We start from the raw sequence: 23,183 nt of genomic DNA, 5'->3' as shown, positions 1-23,183 counted from the left end.
GTGGGAAGGGAAGAGAACAGGAAGGATGCTTTGAGGAGAGGAGCAAAATATCACTTCCTTCTACGGTAACCAGATGTCAACCATACCACTACTATATAATGACAGAGTTTGGAGGCCTTTGGAGAATACTGCATGTAAATGTCTCTCAGGACTAATTTTGACTGTCCTTAGTTACAAAACACATTCATTCATTCAGTCGTATTTATTGAGCGCTTACTGTGTGCAGAGCACTGTACTAAGCGCTTGGGAAGTACAAATTGGCAACATACAGGGATGGTCCCTACCCAACAACTGGCTCACAGTTTAGAAGGGGGAGACAGACAACAACACAAAACAAGTAGACAGGTATCAGTACCATCACATCTAAACAATACCAAGAAGCTACTATAAAAAATGCCATTGGACATGAATGTACTCTTTCTGAGCCTTATTTACTTCTTTCGTGTGTGTGTGTGTTCACTATTATTATTCCTCTCCATCTTCCTTCCACACCCCCACAGTTCCCCAATATAATTCAGCAAGTAGCTTCCAAGTTGAGGGGAACCCGCCCCCCTGAAGAATTCCTCTGGGCTGTTTTTGAGTCTGTCCAGAACTCCAGCAGCTATGTTCAGGCCTCTGACGTCAGACCCGGTAAGTGTTTCTCATGTCTGTGGACCCTGGAAGCCTGCTAAGTTCACAGCAGTGACACTTCTGGCTGGGCAGTCAGTGGGTCGGGAGCCTGTTTGTCTCGTTATGCTAGATTGAATGTCTCAAGAATAACAGAGTGGCAAAAAGCCAAATTCTAGAGAATTTTAACTTTAAAAGAAGTTTCTATTGACTGGGGACTGAGGGAAAGTCTGTGCAAGACTCACCAGGACCAAAAAGCTTGGTCCCAGGCGTCTGTCTGAAATCTCCCTCCGCTCAAAGGTTACTGAACATGGTGCGTTTCATTAAAGGAATCAAGATTTAGCTGAACTTTCCTTTTTACAGCCATTCTCTTGATTCTACAAATTATCACCCCTCCAGAGGTCCAATCCTAGAAAAAATCAGTCAAAACTTTCAATGTTTGTTAAAAAAAACACACCAAAAAACAAAAAACAAAACCAGCTCTTGGTCAAAGAATTGTTCTCTTCTGGGTTCCCAGGACTCCTAGTCCTCAGGTGCGTCATCTGCTCAAGCACAGTTTTGTGTAGTAAATGCAAGTGTGGCTAACCCCTTACTTCTAGAACTATAGCTTTCCCTCCACTGCAGCTCTGGAGGGCAAACCTGAACCAGTTTTGGGTGGGGGCCCTTACCCACAGAAGTAAGTCACAAGCCCTGGAAAAACAGGGCTTGATTTCATAAGCAGAGGGCCCAGCACCTTGCCCGGGCAGTGCCTGTGGCTTCCAAAAGAACTGTTGGAACCACCAGCTTGGAGTGAGTCTCAGGCAGATGTGGGGAAAGCATCAGGTCAGAACCTTTGCATTTGAATCTGTGCCTTCAGCACACTGAGAGACTGCTTTTCTCTGGTTGCATCCCAGTGATAAAGATTCAGCTTCTAAACTGGGAAAGAACTCCAAACATGGCTTGTATAAGCATGTCAGCTTCTCTGGTGAGATGTAAGAAACAGTACCCAGTGTTTCTTCTCTAGCAGATTTCCCTCAAGCAGGGCTGACTGTGGCTGCGTTGCGACAATATTTCATTTGCGTGTAAATGTGGAACTTCTGTGACAGGGGAAAGCAAGACATTTTGGCTGCCCAGAAAAAGTCATCCAGATCTGTTGGCAAGGAGGAAGAGGAATGAGAGACAGGCTTGTTCATTTTCTACCCATGCAATTTTACCCTCCCCCTGTTGCTTTTCGTTTCTCCTCATTGTAATTTGTTTACCTGGGAAAGTTCCATCAACCTCAAATTTCAGCTCATATTTCGGTTGTTTGGCCCTATTTTTTTAAGTGGAATGAATGAACCTCCAAATTTCCAGAAATTGGATTCGTTCCACTTTTCTCCTTTGTTGTGTCCCTCAAAGAATATAAGGGAATTCCCTACCCCAAAGCAGTATGGCCTAGTGGAAAGAGCTCCAGCCTAGGAATTAGAGGACTTGGGTTCCAATCTTGGCTCTCCCACTTGTCTGTTGTGTGACCTTGGGCAAGCCTCTGAACCTTCTCTGAACCTTAGTTTCCTCATCTGCTAAATGGGGATTCAATACCTGTTCTCCCTCCTACTTAGAATGTGAGCACCAAGTGGGACCTGATTATCTTGTATCTACCTCAGAGTTTAGTACAATGCTTGACACAGAGTAAGTACGTAACAAGTATCAAATTATTATTACTATTGTTGTAGTTCTTATAATGTGCCACTTACCTACCTGCTAGCCAGTCCCCTCAACCACCTCCCCACTGCATTATGCTTCAGAGTTTCTTCAAACTGAGTCAGACACCCCAGGACTTCAAAGAAGCGTTCATAAAGACCCAGACCAGAGCTTTAGAGTTCTGAACAGCTGTTTACTGATGACCAACAGACTACACTGGCTTCACCATTGGCTTCAAAGCAATCACCTTGTCCCCTCCTACCTCACCTCGCTACTTTCATACTACAACCCAGCCCGCACACTTTGCTCCTGTAATGCTAACCCTCTCACCATGCCTCAGTCTTGTCTATCTCACCTCCAACCCCTCACCCACATCTTGTCTCTGGTCTGGAACACCCTCCCTCCCCAAATCCAACAGACAATTACTTTCCCCCACTTCAAAGCCATATTGAAGGCACATCTCCTCCAAGAGGCCTTCCCTGACTAACGCCCCCTTTCCTCTTTTCCCATTCCCTTTGCACCACCCTGACTTGCTCCTTTGTACTTCCCCCTTCCCTGCCCCACAGCACTTACATACCTATCTGTACCTTATTTATATTAATGTCTGTCTTCCCCTGCATCTAGACTGTAAGCTCGTTGTGGGTAGGGAATGTGTCTGTTTATTGTTATATTGTACTCTCACAAGCACTTAGTACAGTGCTCTGCACACAGTATGTGCTCAGTAAATACAATTGAATAAATGAATGAATGAATGTGCCAAGCACTGTACTGAGTGCTTGGGTAGTTCAGGATATTCAGGTTAGCTACAGTTCCTGCCCTCACCAGGGTTCATATTCTAAGTAAGAGGGGGAACATGTCTTGAATCCCCATTTTACAGATGAGGAAACTGGAGTCCAGAGAAATTAAGTGACTTACTGAGGGTCATACATCAGGCAAGTAGTGGAATTGGGATTAGAATCCAGGTCCTATGACTCCAACTCCTGTGCTTTTTCCATTATGCAGCACTGCTTCTTTGTAGGGTGTTCAATCTTAACTTCTCCTCACTTTTCTGGGATCCTAATCCTGCTCGCCAGGAACTGGTCAAAGGACACTCAAGAAATCATGGAAGATTGGGGAGAGAGAAAATTGTTAAGTCTTTATAGGAAGTTTTGATTCTTGGTGTGTAATACCAGGCGAGTAGTTGAAGTGTCATCCCATAACACTTCCCTGTTCATTTTTCTAGCAGCTCTGTTGCTTATGTTATCTCCCCCTCCAGACTGTAAACTCACTGTGGGCAGGGAACGTGTCTGCTATTTCTGTTGTATTATACTCTCCCAAGCACTTAGTACAGTGCTCAATAAATACCATTGATTGAGATTGATTGGGTCACTGTCCAAGGAGGAATCCTTTAATGGAAAGTTCACTGGTGTTTGTTTTCTCTCCTTGTAGATTGCTTAGGAATCACAGCTCCCTCTTCCAAGGACATCCTGAAGTTAGCAGAAGCCAATGCATGCTGGTCTCCTCAGGAGTTGCTGTGTATGAGAGAAGATACATTCACCAAGAATGTGGAGCTACTCGGCGCGGTGTTGAGTTTCAGCCACTCTCAGCTAACCGCTTTGAAGGAGAAAGCTAAACAGGTCAGCTCTACACCTGAGCAGAAGCAGAAAAATGCTAATCAGCCAGTGTTTTAGCAATGCTTGCAGGTCAGCTGTTGGAGAAGCTGAAAAGGAATCAGATAGGTAACAAGGTCTCAAGTGGATTAAGCCAAGATTCATCTCCTTTTCTTTTGCCTATCCACCCTCCTATATAGATGCTAATGAGCTGGGAAATATCCAAAAATCACACAACTAGGGAGGAGAGAAACAAAGGCAGAAGGAGAAGCAAAGCTTCCAGTGGGGTTATCAGAATCCTAAAACTCCAGATTTTCCTGTAGAATATTTTTTACAGTTTGGAGTTCCTGCCTTCTCTGGGTGTCTCAGTGGACCTGAAAGAACAAATATTGGGGAGGAAGTTTCCGCTCACAAGAGACATGTCCCTGTTGCTGAAGATGAGTAGCTTTGGTGATATTTGTCCATTGATACTCAACAATATAAAAGGAATGAAAAGATAGAATAGTGAAGCAGCATCGCCTACAATATTCGCCACAGTAGGGTTTAGGTCTGTGGACTCTGGAAAACCTGATGTAGACAGGGCAAAAGACCAAAAGTTTGATTTTTATGGTAGTGGAGGAGCAGGTTATATGGGACTTAATACCAGCAAGAGGTCAACCTGCAACCCATATTACAGAGATCAGATATAGGCATCGTTTTTGGTAGAGGCAGGTAAAAAGAGAAATGAAAATGTCCCTTGGTTGGCCTAGAGTTGGCAGTGGGGCAGGATTTGAGCTTCTTTTGTAAATTGAAAATTGACAGTAGAAGGCTTGGTTACATCTCAAGTGACTAACGGTTACCAAAGTCCAGGCTAGGACTCCCTTCAGAGCAAGTGTACCCTTCTTCCCTTCCTAGTAGTAGTACCTGGGTTGGGCTTGCCCCGATACTGAGCTGGGGAGAGTATCTTCTGTTGTTAAAGTATTAATCCTTTCGGAAGATTTCCGAACCTCTTCGGGCAGCAGAATTATCCACCAACTTGCAAATGTGGCGTTCAACTCCTTTCCCCTCTTAGCAGCTATCCTAATTCACTCCAACTTATCTGCCCTCTGTAAGCTCTACCTCCAGCAACACAAGAATTGTATTCAAACAAAAATTCCATTAAAACCTAAACAGAATGGCATCAGAAAGGAGGAGGAGAGGTTTATTCAGTGCCTCAGGCTCATGTATATGATTTATTTTAGGTCCTGTGTACATGGGCATTTTCAACTACCGTGGCTGTGCCAGCTATTACTCTGTGGAAAATGAAGTCCTAGACTTCATTTCAAATCAGTTAACATCTGGATTTGTTTTTTTAAGGCTTGGGATAGTCCACCTTATTGGAAAAACCATCAGATCATCTCCTTGGGGCGTATTGCTCTGACTCTGAATGAAAGTGAGATTGAAGAATTAGACCTGAAGTCCATCGACACAGTTGCTGCACTGAGTCAGCAGACAGAATGGACACCTGAACAGGTAAATAGCATTCACTGAAAATTTAATGCAACCAGGGAGCCCTGCAAAGGGACTTCTGGTTCGTCATAGGCAGGGAACTTGTCTACCAACTCTGTTATACTGTGCTTTCCCAAGGGCTTAGTATGGTGCTCTTCATACAGTAAGTGCTCAGTAAATATGATTGATTGATTCTCTCTGAAGACTTTGTTCTTCGCAAGGGAGCACTTTCTATCCAGCTACCCCAGAGAGAATCCTCAACTATGCAGGCTCTGATCACCGAATCATAGAACATAAGACTAGAAGTTTAGGCTGAAAAGAAATTCCTTGCATCTTTCAGCCTCCAATCAATCAATCCATCCATCAATGAAGCAGTAACCTCCAGGTAGTACTTCATCTGTACTAACCCATGCAGGTGGCTATCTTTCTTATTCCTTGGGAAGCAGCATGGCCTTGGGCCGGGGATTCAGAAGACCTGGGCTCTAATCCTGGTTCTACCAGTGGTCTGCTGTATGTGACCTTGAGCAAATCACTTAACTTATCTGTGCCTCAGTTTCCTCATCTGCAAAATGGGGATTAAATCCTACTCCCCCTTACTTAGATTGTGAGTCCCATGTGGGACAAGGACTCTATCCAACCTGATTATCTTGTATCCGCCCCAGCACTTAGAACAGTGTTTGACACGTAGTAAGAGCTTAACAAGTACCATTATTATTATTATCTCTAAAGGGTTCCCAATATCCTGCAGTAATCAGTCAACCGTATTTATTGAGTTGGTTACTCTGTGTATAGCACTGTACTAAGAGCTTGGGAGAGTACAATATAACCGAGTTGGTAGACATGTTCCCTGCCTGCAAAAAGCATACAGTCTAGAGGAGTAGACAGATATTAATATAAATAAATAAATAATGTATATGTACATAAGTGCTGTGGGGCTGAGGGAGGGGTGAATTAAGGCTGAAAATCGAACAGCAAGGGTGTTGCAGAGGAAGTGGGAGAAGCGGAAATGAGGGTTTAGTCGGGGAAGGCCTCTTGGAGGAGGTGTGCTTTTAATAAAGCTTTGAAGGTGGGAAGAGCGATTGTCTGTTGGATTTCATTCATTCATTCATTCAATCGTATTTATTGAGCGCTTACTGTGTGCAGAGCACTGTATTAAGCGTTTGGGAAGTACATGTAGGGTTCCAGGCCAGTGGCAGGATGTGGGCCAGAGGTTGGTGGTGAGATAGATGAGATAGAGGTAGAGTAAGTTGGCGTTAGAGGAGTGAAGTGTATGGGCTGAGTTGCAGTAAGAAATCAAGGAGGTAAGGTAGGAGAGGGCAAGGTGATTGAATGATTTAGGTTATGGGCTTGTGAGGTAGGGAGGATGGTGGTACTGTCTACAGTGATGAGAGAGTCACGGGGAGGGCAGAGTTTGGGTGTGAATGTGAGGATCAGTGTTTAATAGCATGTGCATTCTGGAAGTTCTTCATGTCTAACAGCCCCTTCTGGATCAGGGACTGTGTTTGAGCTGATCACATTCTATCTATCCCAGGCCTTATTACTAAGTGTTTAACAAATATCACAAAATCTAGTAAGTGCTTAACAAATACCACAATTATTATTGACTTAAGTCTTTATAAAGAAGCGGTGTGGCTTAGTGGCAAGAGCAGAGGTCTGAGAGTTGGAGGTCCTGGGTTCTAATCCCAGCTCTGCCACTTGTCGGCTGTGTGACCTTGGGCAAGTCATGATGTCATCCTCGACCCCGCTCTCTCGTTCACCCCTCACATCCAATCCGTCACCAAAACCTGCCGGTCTCACCTCTGCAGCATCGCCAAGATCTGCCCTTTCCTCTCCGTGCAAACGGCTACCTTGTTGGTTCAATCTCTCATCCTATCCCAACTGTATTACTGCAACAGCCTCCTCTCTGATCTCCCATCCTCCTGTCTCTCCCCACTTCAGTCTATACTTCACGCTACAGATCATCTTTGTGCAGAAATGCTCTGGGCATGTTACTCCCCTCCTCAAAAATCTCCAATGGCTGCCTGTCAACCTAGGCATCAACCCAAAACTCCTCACTCTCGGCTTCAAGGCACTCCATCCCCTCGCCCCTCCTACCTCACCTCCCTTCTCTCCTTCTACAGCCCAGCCCGCACCCTCCGCTCCTCTGCCACTAACCTCCTCACTGTGCCTCGTTCTCACCTGTCCCGCCGTCGACTCCTGGCCCACGTCCTCCCCGTGGCCTGGAATGCCCTCCCTCTGCATATCCACCAAGCTAGCTCTCTTACTCCCTTCAAAGCCCAATTGAGAGCTCACCTCCTCCAGGAGGCCTTCCCAGACTGAGCCACCTTTTTCCTCTCCTCCTCCCCATCCTCCCCACCCTACCTCTTTCACCTCCCCACAGCACCTTTCTGTTTCTGTTTATTTATTATGTTTATGTTTATATATATGTATAGATTTATTAGTCCATTTTACTTGTACATATTTGCTATTCTATTTATTTTGTTAATGATGTGCATCTAGCTTTATTTTTATTTATTCTGATGACTTGACACCTGTCCACATGTTTTGTTTTGTTGTCTGCCTCCCCCTTCTAGACTTACTGCACACAGTAAGCACTCAATAAATACTATTGAATGAACGAGTGAATGAATGTAACATCTCTGTGCTTCAGCTTCCTTATCTGTAAATTAGGAATTCAGTACCTTTTCTCTCTCCCATCTAGACCCTGAGCCCCAAGTGGTACAGAGACTGTGTCTGGCATAATTAACTTGTATTCATTCATTCAATCGTATTTATTGAACGCTTACTGTGTGCAGAGCACTGTACTAAGCGCTTGGGAAGTACAAATTGGCAACATAAAGAGACGGTCCCTACCCAACAGTGGGCTCACAGTCTAACTTGTATCTACCCCAATGCTTGGCACATAGTAATTGCTTAACAAATATTATTATATTGACAATAATAATAATAATAATAATAAATTCTGGGAAGCTACTGCTGGAATTGCCAAAAGGACATCAGTTAGTGGAGGGTGCTATTTCATGGAATATTTAACATCTGCCCAATAGGAACTAAATTGAAAATACAAGTTTTCTTCAATCTTCTGGACAGGTTTTGGCCAATCCTGCCAAAACATTGAGCATTTAAAAAACTTAATCTGAGGTAATTAACACTCGTTTTCACATACCCTTTTTTTTGATAACTTCAATTTGAACTTATTTGGTTTTAAAAAAAACCCTCCTTTTTCTCATGAAGAATTTAATCCTCACATAATCCCTTTGAAATGGACAGAGTACTGATGACTCCATTTAGAGATAAAGACACTGGGGCACAAAATAGAAACATGTCTCCCCTAAAATCAAGCACTGATGAGATACTAGCCTAAAGAAACCCTCTTTTCCCTCTTTGCTCTCAGAGGAATTTAATTGGTTATTAGTCGTGCCTGGATTTAGTGAGGGCAGTTTTGAAAATTGAGTCAGAAAGCAAGTAGCCATTTTGGCATTGAAAATCCGCAGCACTCATAGAAGAATAACTTCAGTGAGCCATTGACCTGGTTTCGCTCTGCTGCTGATCTATTGGAAAGAGGTCTGGAAATCAGGAGGCCTGAGTTCTAGTCTTGATTCTGTATCTCGTTAATATTGGTAAAAATGTGCTCCACCATGTTTGACTATTTGTTTCACTCTGTATCCCAGTGAGAACGTAATAATAATAATTGTGGTATTTATTATTTGTTGTATTTATTATGCACATTTACTGAGCACTAGCAAATGTGTTTTTGTTACATTTCTTACTATGTGCCAGGCACTGTTAAGCACTGGGGTGGATATAAGCAAATCGGGTTGGACACAGGCCCTGCAGTCTTAATCCCCATTTTACAGAGGAGGTAACTGAGGCTCCGAGAAGTGAATTGACTTGCCTAAGGCCACCCAGCAGACAAGTGGCAGAGCTGGGATTAGAACCCATGACCTTCTGGCTCTCAGGTCCATGCTCTATCCACTATGCCATGGTGCTTCCCATGACTGGTAAGGACGAGAGAATGTGAATGGAGCTGCACAAACCACCACCAGTGTGGTTTACGGAAAGAGCAGGGGCCTGGAAATCAGAGGACCTGGGTTCTAATCCCGACTCCCACCACTTGGCTACTGTGCCACTTTGGGCAAGTCACTTAACTTCTCTGTGCCCCCGTTTCATCATCTGTAAAACGGGGATTAAATATCTGCTTTCCTTCCTACCTAAGCTGTAAGCCCCATGTGGGAGAGAGGCTGTGTCTGACAGGACTATTTTGCGTCTACCCTAGCTCTCAATACAGTGCTTGGCACATCAGAGAAGCAGCGTGGCTCAGTGGAAAGAGCATGGGCTTTGGAGTCAGAGGTCATGGGTTCAAATCCCAGCTCCGCCAACTGTCAGCTGTGTGACTTTGGGCAAGTCACTTAACTTCTCTGTGCCTCAGTTACCTCATCTGTAAAATGGGGATTAAAACGGTGAGCCCCCTATGGGACAACCTGATCACCTTGTAACCTCCCCAGCACTTAGAACAGTGCTTTGCACATAGTAAGCGCTTAACAAATATCACAATTTTAAGATAGAACTGCAATCAGTTCTTCTGAGCAGGTTCTCAGTTCTGAAGTCTCATCTGCTGTTCCTGACAGGAGACTCCAATCAGTCGGTCAATTGTATTTATTGAGTGCTTACTGTGTGCAGGGCACTGTACTAAGTGCTAGAAAGAGTACAGTATAACAGAGTTAGAAGACATGTTCCCCTCCCACAGCGAGCTTACAGACTAGAGGTTAACTACCATCAAATTGCTTAGTAATGATCAGATTATTCAATTTTGGAGGTAAATTGATCCTAGCAGGAGAGTCCTAAGTAAGGTTTACTATCTCACATTTCTCTCATATGATCTTCGCAGGCTAGATCCATTCTGCGAGGGTTTCTGGAAGATTCTCATCAAAGAGTCCCGGAACTGAAGAGTTTTGATTTAGTAGGACTTGGTATGAACCTATGTGCTCTTAAGGCTGCTGAAATCCCATTGATACGGACCGCAGAATTCAGGTTAATCGATATTAAGTAATCTAATCAATCCTACTACCTCCGGGCCAGAACTTTGATAACCCAGCCCAGGCAAATGAGAATCTATCCTGTTTTACTTGCTTTCTAGGAAAGAAAGTTTCCTGGCTTCTCTCCGTAACCTTTTTCAGGGAGCAATGTCCCTCATGCACTGTGGGAATATATACACTATATATTTTATTCTACTCTAAAGTATTCCCACTGTAGATTAAGCACATTTCCTCTTTCTAGAGAAGCAGTGTGCCTAGTGGATAGAGCATGGGCTTGGGAGTCAGAAGGGCCTGGGTTCTAATCCCAGCTCTGCCCCTTGTCTGCTGTGTGACTTTGGGCAAGTCACTTTGCTTCTCTGTGCCTCAGTTACCTCATCTGAAAAATGGGGATTAAGACTGTGAGCCCCGCGTGGGACAAGGTATCAATCAATCGTATTTATTGAGCGCTTACTGTGTGCAGAGCACTGTACTAAGCGCTTGGGAAGTACAAGTTGGCAACATATAGAGACAGTCCCTACCTAACAGTGGGCTCACAGTCTAAAAGGACTGTGTCCAACCTGATTACCTTGTATCTACCCCAACGCTGAGAAAAGTGCCTAGCACATAGTCAGAACTTAAATACCACTTTTTAAAAAATTGGTGATTAACCATTAATTTGATAATGTAATTTTTCTTTCTAGTCTCCTGTGATTGCCCACCTGTGTTTCCTCTGCAGCAATTGCCTTAAACTGCAATGAAATGTTCAGCTAAAATCCTTTCTTCACAGCTGAGAAGATGATCCTTCTCAGTCTGAGGGACCTTTATGTTTAAAAGTGTAAGGAAGAAAGTCGAGATGTGTTCTGTTTCTAGTTGTGTGTTCAATGCACTTGGATTTGGCTGACTTCGTCCTGGATTTGCTGAGTACATTTTCTTGCAGATGAGCAGAATTAATTTTGCCAAATTTACCCCTTCCCTAGTGCTGTGGCAGCCAGGATTGGCACCTTGTTGTGCAGCGCTCCTGTCTTGGAGGGTTTTAAGAAGAAAGCAGAGGATGTGTTTGGGCATCCAACTAAGTGGAACAGTTCTGTAGTTCATGAGATTGGGACAATCGCAGGTAACATGAAGTTTATGTTTGTATCCAAGACCATCCTTTCTATTTTCTTTTCTCCTTTTCTGGAGTCCTCAATAGTGGCAATGAACCTTACTGATTTCTCAGTCTCAATTCCCATTTTACAGGTGAGGTAACTGAGGTCCAGAGAAGTGAAGTGACTTGCCCAAGCTCACACAGCAGACAAGTCACAGAGCTGGGATTAGAACCCATGACTTTCTGACCCCCAGGCCCATGCGTTATCCATTACACCGTGCTGCTTCCCTAAATATATAGTTATTTTTATCTCTTTCCTGCCCATATCATGATATGTTTCCCAGTGATTATTGAAGGCTCTCTTCAGTCAATCAGCTCTACATAAAGCCAGTAATATTTAAATCCTGCAGAAGAGATGTCCCTACTGAGCCTGGGAGCCCCATGTGGGACAGAGACTGTGTCCAACCTGATTATCTTGACTTACCTCAGTGCTAAGTGCAGTGCTTGGCACACAGAAAACATTTAACAGGTATCATAATTAAGATGTAATGGTGGTTCCTAGAGCAAAAACAATATGGTTTGAATTGAAAGTATTAGTGAAGAAAATCAAACTTTTCCTCAGTATATTTGCGGCCAACTTGTTTACTGAGGTGACAGTAGTTATAGCTTGGTTGTTTTCTAATTCATATCCTTCATATCCCTGTTAAGGGAAAGAGTTTAAATAATTTAATGATTTCCCCCATCATGATTACATTTGTGGCCAACTTGTTTACTGAGGTGACAGTAGTTATAGCTTGCTTGTTTTCTAATTCATATCCTTCATATCCCTGGTAAGGGAAAGAGTTTAAATAATTTAATGATTTCCCCCATTATGATTATTATCATTATTGTTATGATAGGCCATAATAACACCAACTTTTATAGGCACATACGTTATCAAAGACCACCTCCCTTGTTCAACTGATTGCGGTTCGCTTTTGAATCAGTCAGTTGATGTTATTTGTTGAGTGCTTACTGTGTTCAAAATAGTGTGCGAAGAACTTGGGAGAGTATAACAGGTGAATTTCCACTTTTGGAAGATATATTTGAACTTTGTGGATTTGGTCAACAAGGACTCCATGGTTTTATTCGATTACTCTAAGGTTGGTCTTGCTGGTACGATGTTGCAGAGGTCTTTTAGAAATAATGGTTGCTCAGAAAGGATGTAGTGCTGTATTCTATGTACTATAAATCAAAATTTCAGCTCTCAATGGCACAACCAGAGCTATTCCTGATTTTCTTTTCCGTAGCTGGATTAACTAAGGAAGAATTAAAAGTTTTGGACAAGGACTTGATGCCATACTTCCAGCCAACAGCAATAAAGTGCATTCCTGATGAAGTATTTAAAGTAAGTGATGAATGCTGATGAGAAAATGTGGGTGTGACCCACTTTTCATGGGGCTTATGGTGGTATGGGGCTTCTCCAAATAAAGCCTAAAATAAAGCAGGAAGAGTGTAGTCTGACTTCCTTACCATGAGGACATTATGAGCCCTCATGGATATGGATAAGCTAGTGCTAGAAATGTGGTATACTCCTTTTCCCAAAGTGGTAGAAACTAGAAACTTTTAGGAAAGGGCTCTACTTTGGACCTGTACAAAGTAATATCAGTCAATCAGTACTTACTATGTGCAGAACACTGTACTAAACGCTTGGGAGAGTACAGTACAACAAAATTAGCGGATGCATTCCCTGCCCATAAAGAACTTACAGTCTAGAGATGAAAATACTACTAAGTGAAGTGACTTGGAAATGATTTTACACTCTGTGAAGGCCTCCTATCTGGAGTCAAATAAAAATCTGGTGTCAAAATTGAGAGCACTCTGCCCAGAATGGTGCTAGGAATCCTGCCCTATCCTATCCTATCAGTTAAGTTACTGATATTTTGTTCACCATTGATCCCATCTCTTTTAGAAGTAATGGTTGCCAAAAAAGGATGTAGTGCTATATTCTATATACTATAAATCAGAATTTATATTCTCTTCAAAATGAAGAGAAGCAGCGTAGTTCAGTGGAAAGAGCCCGGGCTTGGGAGTCAGAAGTCATGGGTTCTAATCCCGGCTCCACCCCATGTCTGCTGTGTGACCTTGGACAAGTCACTTAACTTCTCTGAGCCTCAGTTACCTCATCTGTAAAATGGGGATTAAGACTGTGAGCTGCACATGGGACAATCTGATCACCTTGTATCCCCTCCAGCACTTAGAGCAGTGCTTCACACATAGTAAATGCTAACAAATGCCATCATTATTATTATTGTTATCTCTTCAGGCTTAAGGAAGGAGCCCAGGAAGATCTGAGAGTTTAGTTGAGAAATAGTATGGCCTAGTGGATAGAGCAAGGGCCTAGAAGTCAGAAGGACCTGATTCGAATCCCTGCTGTGTGACCTTGGGCAAGCCATTTAACTTTTCTGTGCCTCAGTTACCTCATTGGTAAAATGGGGATTAGAACTGTGAGCCCCTCATGGGACATAGACTGTCATCATCATCATCATCAATTGTATTTATTGAGTGCTTACTACGTGCAGAGCACTGTACTAAGCGCTTGGGAAGTACAAATTGGCAACACATAGAGACAGTCCCTACCCAACAGTGGGCTCACAATGATCTCCGGGAAGGAGGGAGGGAGATGGCCGGGGGCACAGGCGACCCACACAGAATAGACGGAGGAGGCGAGGCAGGGGTTGGCTGTCCCCAACCTGATTATCTTAAATGTATCCCAGTGCTTGGTACAATGCCTAGCAAATATTATGTGCTTAGCAAATATCATAACCCCCACCACACACACATAAAAAAAGAAAGAATTCACCTTTTCACCAGAATAGTTCTATTCAAAGTGGATTTGCGGATATATACCCTGGTTTCTCCTGGAAATTGCACTTCGAAGTCAGAGTGAATAAAGTAATGATTAAACTCAATCATGCAAATTAACATGGGTGTAATCTCCTTGAGAAACAGGGATTGTAAACTCGTTGTGGACAGGAAAAGTGTCTACCAACTCTGTTGTATTGTACAACACACTTGTAAGTGCTTGGTACATCGCTCCGCCACAGTAAGAGCTCAAAAAATACCAGTGATGATATCTACCAAATCTATTGTATTATACTTTCCCATGGACTTAGTTCAGTGCTCTGCACTCCATAAGTATCACTGATTGATTGATTGATTGGTGTACCTATAAATTCAAGACATAAAATAAAATTGGCTAGGGGAAGGTAAAAATGTAAGTGAAAATGGAAATTTTGCCAGTGACTTAAGTTCTTCTTTAGGCTGCTGATGCTCATGGCTATGTTGTGTAAGTAGGGCAACAATGGGGCCAACTTTGTCTTCAGCAGAAGTAAAATGGTCATGCCATCCCACCCTGGCACCCCCAGTTGGGGATCAGGCACCCCACATTCGCACCCAGTCTCTCCTGCTCCTCCTCCTCCTCTGGCCCCTTTATAAATTATCCCCCACTTTTGGCGTTAAGTTTACTTTCCATTCTCAATGGCTCCCATGTACCCCATTCCTCCTGCCCTTCCATGCCCTCAAACCTGACCTCCATGCTCATGACTATCCTATTCCTCCCCAACCCAACATTACTTGTAAATGTTTTTTAAACTTTATTTGTCCTCGTGGCTGCAGTTGTCACTTTCCCTAGCTGCGTTCCTGGGACTGGACCAGGTGGGACAGGATGGGAGAGGCCCTCCCAAGCCTTCTCTCCCTCCTCAATCTGTCCGGCCCGGGCCTGGCACCGTGGCTGTGGCATGCTTCAGGACTGCAAGTGGGGAACGGGCCAGCCAAAAAACAGATGTGTTAAAGTAGCACCTAGCATGGGTTGAAAGGCGATCACCGAGAGAACTGTAGGGATGTGGTGGGGAGGATGGAAGGATGGTGGGTGAGTGCATGAGAGGCATGGGAAAATGGGAACCCCCAAATTTGAATGACAGTGATGGGGGGGCAGGAGAGTTTAAAGAGAGGCAGGGAGGCTGGTGCGGTTGAAGTCAGGGAGTGGGGAGGGTCACCAGCTGAGGACACCAGGGTGGGGACAACACAACTATTTTACTTTGGCCAAAATAGAAGTCAGCAAGGCCATAACGGAACCCTTGTCAACCATCCCTAGACTAGCATAGTGCAAAGCAACACACTCTCAGTGCACTTAAGAAATGTTAATCAAATGAATGTAAGAGTGGGGAAAGTAACTATTCTGGGGTCTGTATGCTCTGATTTTGATGCTAATTAAGACAAAAAAGCAACACTGTTCTAACCTCCATACTTGCAGTTGAGAGGCTGAATTCAGAAGGAACCCCTTTGAGGGTGCTGTTCCGCTTTCCACTCTTCCAGGAGCTCTCCCCAGAGCAGATCGCAAACTTGGGCCCGGAGAATGCAGCCTCGGTGACAGGGTCACAGCGCAGGCATCTCAACACGCCGCAGCTGCACAGTCTCCAGCTAGCGCTGGATGGAGCCAGGACTCGTTTCCAAGACGATGCTTCAGTGAGCGAAAGTACTACAAGATCCATCTCTGGCCCTGCTTCCAACTGTGAGCAAAGCCACATTCCTGGGGACCCACACATGGGGCCATTAAAGGGAATCCCTCCCTCTAAACGAGTATACGGGGAAGCAGCAGAAGCAGCGTGGCTTAGTGGGTAGAGCACGGGCTTGGGAGTCTCAAGGACCTTGGTTCTAATCCTGGTCCTGCCACGTGTCTGCTGTGTGACCTTGGGTAAGTCACTTCACTTTTCTGGGCCTCAGTTCCCATATCTGTAAAATGGGGATCAAGAGTGTGAGCCCCATGCGGGATAGAGACTGTGTCCAACCTGATTAATTTGTATCTACCCCAGCGCTTAGAACAGTGCTTGGAACATAGTAAGCATTTTATAAGTACCACTATTATTATTATGAATAATATAAGGGCACTGAAGTAGGCAGATGAGAACCCAGAGCCAAACTGTGATTTGAAGGTTATTACTGCCCTGACAAAGATTTCAAATGATCCTTCCCTTCTTTTCTCCAACCTGGCCACCCATTTATGGGAATTGTGTCTTGTCCTCCCCCTCTTTCCCATTTCCTCTTAGTGTAAGCTCATTATGGGCAGGCAACATATCTGCTAATTCTGTTGTGTTGTATTCCCTCCCAAGGGCATAGTACAGTAGTCAATAAATATGGTTGATTGGAGGAAATTCGGTTCAGTGATAATGGGGAATTGAGAAAGAGGAGGAAAACAAGAAATGACAACCATAGAAAAATCAAAATTGAAATCACTTTGTAGTTGATTTAGACTCCTGGGTTTCAACTGTAGTTGTTTTAAAAGGCCTTAGCATTTCTCACAGTAATGAATGGAGGAGTCTCTGTCAGCAGGTAACTAAGGGAGCAGGAGGAAAATTCAAGTATCCTTGCTAAATTATTCCCACATTCAGGCTGTCACTGCCATCTGACTCTCCCTCTCCCTGACTGGCATCTCTTTGGAGGGATCTAAATGGTTTGGCTGCTGAACGTCTGTTTAAGTTCATCTTCCTCTGCTCTGCTGTTCAGATCTTTTCGGTATTGGTCTTGCCCTCCTTCCTGTGCCTCTTATTACCAAAATAAACAGCCATCATCCCGGGAAAACCAAAGTTTGGGGTTATAGTTTCAGGAAAGATAGTGTGTGCGTGCGTGTGTGCATGTGTGTGTGTGTGTTTGTGTGTAGGGGACGACGCGAAGGACAAGTGGACAACTTGCCAGAAATGGCCATGTTGACATAGGGGGAGCTGACCCACAAGATTGTGAAAAATATGACTTTAGAATATTAATTCAGTCATATTTATTGAGCACTTACTGTGTGCTGAGCACTGTACTAAGTGCTTGAATAGCTTTGTAGCAACAAGATACAAAACCCAGGGTAGAAATAAAAGCTGGATCCCTATAACTCCGGCTCCATCAATAAGGGCTTTGAAAGCACCTCATGTCGTGGTTCCCCTAAGTACCAGGCAACTAGTGACTACCTATTCCTCAGGGTTGTCCGTCCTGTGCCATGAGAAGCAGCATGGCTCAGTGGAAAGAGCACGGGCTTTGGAGTCAGAGGTCATGGGTTCAAATCCCCATTTCGCCACTTGTCTGCTGTGTGATTTTAGGCAAGTCACTTCACTTCTCTGTGCCTTAGTTCCCTCATCTGTCAAATGGGGTTGAAGACTGTAAGCCCCATGGGCTTGATCACCTTGTATCCCCCCCAGTGCTTAGAACAGTGCTTTGCACATAGTAAGCGCTTAATAAATGCCATTATTATTATTATTATTATTTGCATGATATCCACGCATCGCCACTACTTACTTAATGCAGCCTCAACTTCCAGCGGCCCCTCTGCTGCTAATTGGTTTGCTTTTGCCTATCGTGAGAGCTTCCTTGCTACAGCAGTGACAGCCCAACAGATCAGCATCAGCAAACTGGAGCTTCTTTGGGCAGTCTTTGTGGGATCAACAATGGCAGCATCAATACAGACAGACTCCAAGGTGTGGTAACTTCTGAGCACCACAAGATTAATGGTGCTTTGTTGAGGGAGGTCCTAAGCCTTAGGTGCCCTCTGACCCCATGTGACCCTAGAAGATGTAGCAGGTGTCATAGGGATAAGTTAGTGGAATGAAATAGGACAGGACAACCAGCTTGCAGAATTCCTATTCCTGTCTTAGCTTTGACTGGCTATTACTTAGGTACAAACGTCGCAGGAAAGGAAAAATCCTTCCATGCTTTTTGCCCTTAATCTTGCTTCTTCTTCCACAGGAGATTTGTGTTTGCTTTAGACGTTTTCCATTAGTTTTCACTGCCATATGGTACTTGTTAAGCAGTTACTATGTGCCAGGCATTGTACTCTTCTCTGGGGTAGCGCAAGGTAATCAAGTTGGACACAGTCCGTGTCCTGTGTGGGGCTCACAGACTTAATCGCCATTTTACAGATGAGGTAACTGAGGCATAGAGAAGTTATGTGACTTGCTCAAGGTGACACAGCAGACAAGCGGCAGTGGCAGGTTTATAACCCCGGTCCTTCGGGCTTTCAGACCCGTGCTTTATCCACTAAACCATGACCTGGGTTCTAATCCCAGCTCTGATACTTGTCTGCTGTGTCACCTTGGACAAGTCACTTCACTTCTCTGGGCCTCAGTTAACTCGTCTATAAAATGGGGGTTAAGAGTATGAGCCCCATGTGGGACAGGGATTGTGTCCAACCTGATTAATTTATATCTACCCCAGCGCTTAGAACAATGCTTGCCACATAATAAAATTAATCATGATAATTATGGTATTTGTGAAGTGCTTACTATGTGCCGGGCACTGTACTAAGCTCTGGGGTGGATACAGGCAAATCGGGTTGGACACAGTCCCTATCCCACGTGGGGCTCACAGCAGACAAGTGGTGGAGCTGGGATGAGAATCTACGATGACTCCCACCATTCCATGCACATTGTAAGTGCTTAACAAGTACCGTAATTCTTATTAGTATTAGATATCACAGACCTGCAAAATGAAATGTTTTCTTCCTCTTCCTCTATTAATAGATACTGACCATATCGAAATTGCTTTGGGTTATTATTGTGCAGGCTAGATAATGAAATAAACACCAAGTAACACTAATGGCAAAATAACATTCAAGGTACAAGAAGTGTATCAGCATGTAAAAGCACGTAAAAAGCATATAAAAGCCCTACTGAGCCTTCAAAGCCCTACTGAGAGCTCACCTCCTCCAGGAGGCCTTCCCAGACTGAGCCCCCTCCTTCCTCTCCCCCCCCATCCCCCCGCCTTACCTCCTTTCCCTCCCCACAGCACCTGTATATATGTATATATGTTGGTACGTATTTATTACTCTATTTTATGTGTACATATTTATTCTATTTATTTTATTTTGTTAATATGTTTTGTTTTGTTGTCTGTCTCCCCCTTCTAGACTGTGAGCCCGCTGTAGGGTAGGGACCGTCTCTATATGTTGTCAACTTGTACTTCCCAAGCTCTTAGTACAGTGCTCTGCACACAGTAAGCGCTCAATAAATACGATTGATGATGATGATGATGTAAAAGAAAATATAGGTAAGGCCAGCCCTGGCCACTCTCCCATATTCCTAGGGGGGAAAGAGGAAGAAAAAAACAGTAGCCTGAGTCACCTGCTCTGCATTAAAACACAGAGGCATGCCTGAACTGGCACACTTCCCCGCTCCTGTCCCAGGCCTCCCAAGTGTTGGAAGTTAATCATTTATTGCAATGTTTGCTGAAATGATAAGGATTTTATGTGGCATGCAAGGGAGGATGAGTTGCTTTCTAGGCTATCTAGATACTTCCTACTTAAGTACTGGGCATTTAGTAGTTACACTTATGACTAGGAAGAGGGGTGAGGAAGATAAAGGACTTTTTATGGTATTTATTAAGCACTCACTTACTATATCCCGGGCAGGGTACTAAGTGCTGGGGTAGGTACAAGCTAATCAGATTGGACACAGTACAAGTTCCACTTGGGGCTCACGATATTAATCCCCATTTTACAGATGAAGTAACTTGAGTGACAAAGAAGACTTGCCCAAGGTCACTTAGTGATTTTTAGATCTGTATTAATGCGGGGAAGCGATGACATGGATAATACTGAATCTCAAATAAACCAGTACTTTAATAAATCTTTTATTAGTGCTAACAGAGAGATGCTATGGTTTAATTTCACTCTTCTTGTCCTGTTCTAACACTGAGCCAGCATTAGTAAATGCTAAATTGCCCAAAATGTTGGCAGTGGGAAGGAGAGGGCAACAAATGGACTGAAGTAATCGGTAAACTGGGACACTGAGTTACTGTGTAACTGAGGACTGGTTTCCTTGCTGATTCGTAATCAACTATTACCGTTGAGTCCTCCCCATTCGGTAAAAGATCCTTTGGTGAAGTAAATGGATTTATTTTGCCTCCAAAGAATGTTCTTATTCTTTTTCGTGCTCAGCATATTTTGTGGAACTGTTTTGCTGGTGAGTGAGACTGAGTAAAATCAGGGAATAAACCACTCAGTAGTGTTCATTCCACCATTGACCTTATCTTCCTTCTCACTCCCTTACCTTCTCCTTACAGGCTGTTAGGTGAAGGGAGAAGTCCTGTGCAGAGGGTAGAGTGCTTTAAGATACTCTCCTTATCCTTCCTCTTTTACCACTCCACTTCACCTTTCCCGCTTTGCACCTCTCCAGGCAACATATCCACTGGGCCTAATTCTCCACTCTCCTGCTGCCAACCTCTTGTTCACATTTTCCACTCTGCCTGTAACTCCCTTCCCCCCTCAGGTCTGGCAGGCCACTCTCTCGTCCATTTTCTAAACCCATCTGAAATCACATTTTATCTAGAAGGCCTTCCCTGATTAGTCTCTTCCCTCCCCTCCCCAACTGCCACTTCAGTACTTGGGTTCTCTTTGTGCTCCACCCCCTTGTAGCATTTATGTACATATCTTTATATGCTGTTGCTTTCTCCTACCTGCACTTTATTTCCCAACTAGATTATACGACTTTGAGGGCAGAGATCATATCTATGCAGTCTACTGTACTGTCCCACATGCTCATTAGTGCAGTGTCCTGCAATAGTAGATGCCCAACAAATACTATTGATTTAATAACCCTCCTTGCTTTCTACCATGTACTAAAATTCCAATCATCCCCATAGCTCTGACACACCTCAGTTGTCTGTCCTGTCCTAAAGGACTCTTGGAAAATTTTACCTCTTAAAATGAGGCCTTGGGTCTATTTTTAAATTAACCGTAACTGTGAGCCCTGTCTTAAGGATTTATGTGAGTATCATATTTTCTAAATGTATTGATTATGTGGCTTGATTGATAGCAGGATGAGTAAAATGGGGTATCCTCCCCTGTCAGCTGTGAATAGCTCTGATGTTTTGTTTTTCAGCTGCTCCAATCCCCAGTAGCTCCAGCCTTTGGTTATGGCCACTGTTGGTCATGTTGGAAAAGTATTGGTAAGTTAATTGGGAGCAAAATCCTTCATTCATATCAAATTACAGGGCCATCAATATTCAAATTAAATGAGCTGTGGCATGAGAAATAGCTTTCATACCAGGGGGATTCCAAGAGATGTTCTTTGGGGGAAATTACCACTAGGCAAAGTTCCCTCTTTTCTCCCTTACGATGTTTTCCTTTTTCCCATTTCCAGCTTTTCTCCAGGGATTTGGGCAATCCAGGAATAAAAGTCACATTCAAAAATTAAGGAATAGAGAATTGTTCAGATGCTAGAAATGGCCCATATGTCTTACTTCTGTCACTTACACAGGGGATTGTACCGTTCTCCCATGTTAGTTCATTAATTTATTCAATCGTATTTATTGAGCACTTACTGTGTGCACAGCACTGTACTGAGCGCTTGGGAGAGTACAATATAACAATAACAGGCACATTCCTGGCCCACAGTGAGCTTACAGTTTAGTTTTACTGTTAGGAAATAGAGAAGATACAAGCTACAAGCTACCCGTGATAAAATCCATTTTTAAAAATTAATCACAAAGAAATGTATGTTAAGTAGCAAGAACAATTCAATTTGAGTTAGGTTGTCTTAGGAGAGGATTTGATTTCCTTGGTTGTGTTTAGATATCACTTACACTCAGCAGTTATTAGCAGTTAAAATAAATGAATGTAACCAATATCAATGAATATAACCAATATCCCTGGAAAAAATTGACGCTTTGGTGGCAATGTTGTTCACGTATAAAAAATTTAACATTTTATAATATTTAATTTTTTTCAGATGCCTAGATATCGGTGGACATGCTATGAGACGTTTCAGCGAGGTTACTGATTAAGCAACCAAAATTTACTTTTTCTGAAGTTGCTCTGGGCTTTGCAGTTGTAGAAATTAAGTGTAGTTGCATTTAAATTTTGGTTGATCATTTTTTAGCAACATCAAACTGATAGCTCAGCAATGCACAATTTTGAGGAACCAATAAATCTTCTTTGCCTTGGTGAAGTAATTTCTAAAAGAAAAAAACACTGCAGGTTATCTCTAGCCCCACGCGGCAACAGGAGGATATCAGAGCTCAGAAAGGCTTCCATGCACTTCGTTTCTAATGAGAACTGTGAAAGGCAAGTAGATGTGGACTAGATTCTCATTCTATATAATTTGGCTAGAGTTCCCTATTTTTAAAGGCAAACGAGTGCTGGTTCCCAAAGCATTACTGTGGTGATTCTTTAGAAATTCTGTGCCACTTTGTTTAGATCAGGAAAGTGGCAGTTTGCTCTCTCACTATCTAGGACTGCTGTTTCACATAGAAATTCAGATTCTGATTATACACTTTTTCTTTTCATGGAGCATAAAAATCCAGCTCTTATTTTTAAAATCAGATTTTTAATGTATTCCGAAAAAGGTAGACAGGCTTTTAAAATCGAGTCTACAAAATGTTTTTTTTCATATGTAGCAGAATATTATAACAGAAAATAAAGCTTGCAATAACATCTTTGGCATATTTGTCAATATTAGTTGTGACTCTACTGTCTGCCCTGTGAACAGTCTTTTGAGACCAGTGAGCTACACTGCACTGCACACAAGCACAGATTTCTGTGCTATCTTATCAATCAATCAATCAATCGTATTTATTGAGCGCTTACTATGTGCAGAGCACTGTACTAAGCGCTTGGGAAGCACAAATTGGCAACATATAGAGACAGTCCCTACCCAACATCTCCTGAAGTATTGGGCATGAAATGCTGAAGTATTGAAGTACTGAAGAACCGATCTGTTTCAGCTACATGCTGATACACAGTCACAT

General features: G+C 43.3%; 1 protein-coding gene across 1 annotated transcript in view; it reads left to right on the top strand.

Annotated features, from left to right (window-relative positions):
• OTOA (otoancorin) overlaps positions 1–22,869 on the top strand; it is a 53,372-nt gene extending 30,503 nt beyond the window's left edge. Inside the window, exons 21-29 of the mRNA XM_038763239.1 lie at positions 501–630; positions 3,694–3,881; positions 5,190–5,345; positions 10,210–10,352; positions 11,314–11,450; positions 12,710–12,807; positions 15,777–15,972; positions 21,317–21,383; positions 22,166–22,869. Of these exons, the coding sequence (XP_038619167.1) occupies positions 501–630; positions 3,694–3,881; positions 5,190–5,345; positions 10,210–10,352; positions 11,314–11,450; positions 12,710–12,807; positions 15,777–15,972; positions 21,317–21,383; position 22,166 (1,116 nt within the window). The 3' untranslated portion in view covers positions 22,167–22,869. The remainder of the gene's footprint in view (positions 1–500; positions 631–3,693; positions 3,882–5,189; positions 5,346–10,209; positions 10,353–11,313; positions 11,451–12,709; positions 12,808–15,776; positions 15,973–21,316; positions 21,384–22,165) is intronic.
• The last annotated feature ends 314 nt before the right edge of the window (positions 22,870–23,183 follow it).

The sequence above is a fragment of the Tachyglossus aculeatus genome, chromosome 21, assembly GCF_015852505.1.
Source record: "Tachyglossus aculeatus isolate mTacAcu1 chromosome 21, mTacAcu1.pri, whole genome shotgun sequence".
Classification (NCBI taxonomy): Eukaryota; Metazoa; Chordata; class Mammalia; order Monotremata; family Tachyglossidae; genus Tachyglossus; species Tachyglossus aculeatus.
Note: the sequence above shows the minus strand (reverse complement) of the source record. Positions and strands in the feature narration are given on the sequence as shown.